Here is a 2,601-nt window from a genome sequence, read left to right as displayed (position 1 = left end):
TTTTGGATTTATCCATCCTCATCCTCTCTATTCCCAATTTTTCTCTACAAGGATTTCTACTCTGAGCAGCACCGTGTCCCTCATCCAGGTGACAGGAAACACCCAGACTGCCCTTTCCCAGTGCAGGGTTTCAGGGGATTCTTTGTTCTTCGGGAATTTTGGATTTCTCCATCCTCATCCTCATCCTCTCTATTCCCAATTTTCCAGTACAAGGATTTCTGCTCTGAGTGCCACAGTGTCCCTCATTCAGTTGACAGGAACCACCCAGCTCAGGCTGCTCAGGGTTTCAGGGAATTCCTTGTCAGGAATTTTGGCTTTATCCATCCTCATCCTTTTTATTCCCAATTCTCACCCTTTGTTCTCCAGTACAAGAATTTCTGCTCTGACCAACACTTGTGTTCCTCATGGAACCCCCCAGACTGCCCCTTCCCAGTGCAGGGTTACAGGGAATTCCTTGTCCTTCAGGAATTTTGGCTTTATCCATCCTCGTCCTCTCTATTCCCAATTCTCACCTTTCATTCTCCAGTACAATAATTTTTGCTCTGAGCTCTGCAGTGACGTCGAGTGACTGGAAGGGCTTGGACTGTCCCTTAAGGGCCATTTCCCACCATCCCAGGCTGCTCCAAGCCCTTTCCATCCTTTCCTTGAACACTGCAGGGATGAGACACCACAACCTCCCCCTTTCCCCCTCCGATATCACACCACCCTTTAATTTTTAAATTCATTTCTCTGAGTGCTGCCACATTCCCTGCAGTCACAGCTCTGTTTTTTGCCCCCCAGGTTGGCACCGGTGCCACGGTGGCCACGCTGGCCGACGCCTCCGAGCTGCCCACCACGGTCACCGTGGCACAGGTCAATTATTCTGCCGTGGCTGATGGAGAGGTGAGTGCCTGTCTTGGTTTTTTGGGGTGCTGGGTGGGCTCCCATCAACATCTCAGGGGTCCCAACCTGCAGAGTTAATGGCTAACACAGACCACAATATTATAATTTTATACAGAAAGTGCTAAATTATTGTTATTTCAACTCAAAGCCCTACAAACACAATTACAATAGAAACCTTACGTCTGAATTCCTTTTTATTTTATTTATTTTTTTTAGTATCTCCTATAGATTATTTATTTTATATTTTTGTTCAACATTTTTACTTTTGGCATTTCCCAACTCTGACCGCTCCCAAGTGCTGAATTGTTGCTATTTCAGCTCAAAGCCCTACAAACACAATTACAATAGAAACCTTACATCTGAATTCCTTTTTATTTTATTTATTTTTTAGTATCTCCTATAAATTATTTTTTTTATATTTTTGTTAAGCATTTTTACATTTGGCATTTCCCAACTCTGACCGCTCCAACTTGCAAACATTTATTTTCCCACTTTTTAAAACTCAAATAACATGTAAAAAACAACACAATGTTTTCTGCAGCCTTAAGAAACATTCCCACATCTGAATTCCTTTTTATTTTTTTTTTTAGTATCTCCTATAGATTATTTATTTTTTATTTATGTTCAGCATTTTTACATTTGGCATTTCCCAACTCTGACCGCTCCAACTTGCGAACATTTATTTTCCCACTTTTTAAAACTCAAATAACATGTAAAAAACAACACAATATTTTCTGCAGCCTTAAGAAACATTCCCACATCTGAATTCCTTTTTATTTTTTTTAGTATCTCCTAGAAATTATTTATTTTATATTTTTGTTCAACATTTTTACATTTAGCATTTCCCAACTCTGACCTCTCCAAAGTGCTGAATTGTTGCTATTTCAACTCAAAGCCCTACAAACACAATTACAATAGAAACCATACATCTGAATTCCTTTTTATTTTATTTATTTTTTTTAGTATCTCCTATAAATTATTTATTTTTTATTTTTGTTCAGCATTTTTACTTTTGGCATTTCCCAACTCTGACCGCTCCAACTTGCAAACATTTATTTTCCCACTTTTAAAAAATCAAATAACACATAAAAAACAACACAGTTTTTTTCTGTGGCCTTAAGAAACATTCCCACATCTGAATTCCTTTTTATTTATTTATTTTTTAGTATCTCCTATAGATTATTTATTTTATATTTTTGTTCGGCACTTTTACTTTTGGCATTTCCCAACTCTGACCGCTCCAACTTGCAAACATTTATTTTCCCACTTTTAAAAACTCAAATAACACATAAAAAACAACACAATTTTTTTCTGCAGCCTTAAGAAACATTCCCACATCTGAATTCTTTTTTATTTAATTTTTTTTAGTATCTCCTATAAATTATTTATTTTGTATTTTGGTTCAACGTTTTTACATTTGGCATTTCCCAACTCTGACCGCTCCAACTTGCAAACATTTATTTTCCCACTTTCTAAGACTCAAATAACACATAAAAAACAGCACAATTTTTTTCTGCAGCCTTAAGAAACATTCCCACATCTGAATTCCTTTTTATTTATTTATTTTTTTAGTATCTCCTATAGATTATTTATTTTATATTTTTGTTCAACATTTTTACATTTAGCATTTCCCAACTCTGACCGCTCCAAAGTGCTGAATTGTTGCTATTTCAGCTCAAAGCCCTACAAACACAATTACAATAGAAACCTTACATCTGA

The 2,601-nt window shown here is 36.7% G+C and overlaps 1 protein-coding gene across 1 annotated transcript in view; it reads left to right on the top strand.

Moving 5' to 3' along the window:
• LOC130587506 (nuclear respiratory factor 1-like) overlaps positions 1-882 on the top strand; it is a gene marked incomplete at its 3' end in the record, with an annotated part of 5,526 nt that extends 4,644 nt beyond the window's left edge. The window contains exon 3 of the mRNA XM_057388487.1: positions 781-882. Coding sequence (XP_057244470.1) covers positions 781-882 — 102 coding nt within the window. The remainder of the gene's footprint in view (positions 1-780) is intronic.
• Between the last annotated feature and the right edge of the window lie 1,719 nt (positions 883-2,601).

This window comes from Malurus melanocephalus, unplaced genomic scaffold, assembly GCF_030028575.1.
Source record: "Malurus melanocephalus ecotype Western Australia unplaced genomic scaffold, MMel_1.1 scaffold_2005, whole genome shotgun sequence".
In the NCBI taxonomy this organism is placed as follows: domain Eukaryota; kingdom Metazoa; phylum Chordata; class Aves; order Passeriformes; family Maluridae; genus Malurus; species Malurus melanocephalus.
The sequence above is the reverse complement of the archived record's forward strand: the minus strand, read 5'-3'. Positions and strand labels throughout refer to the sequence as shown.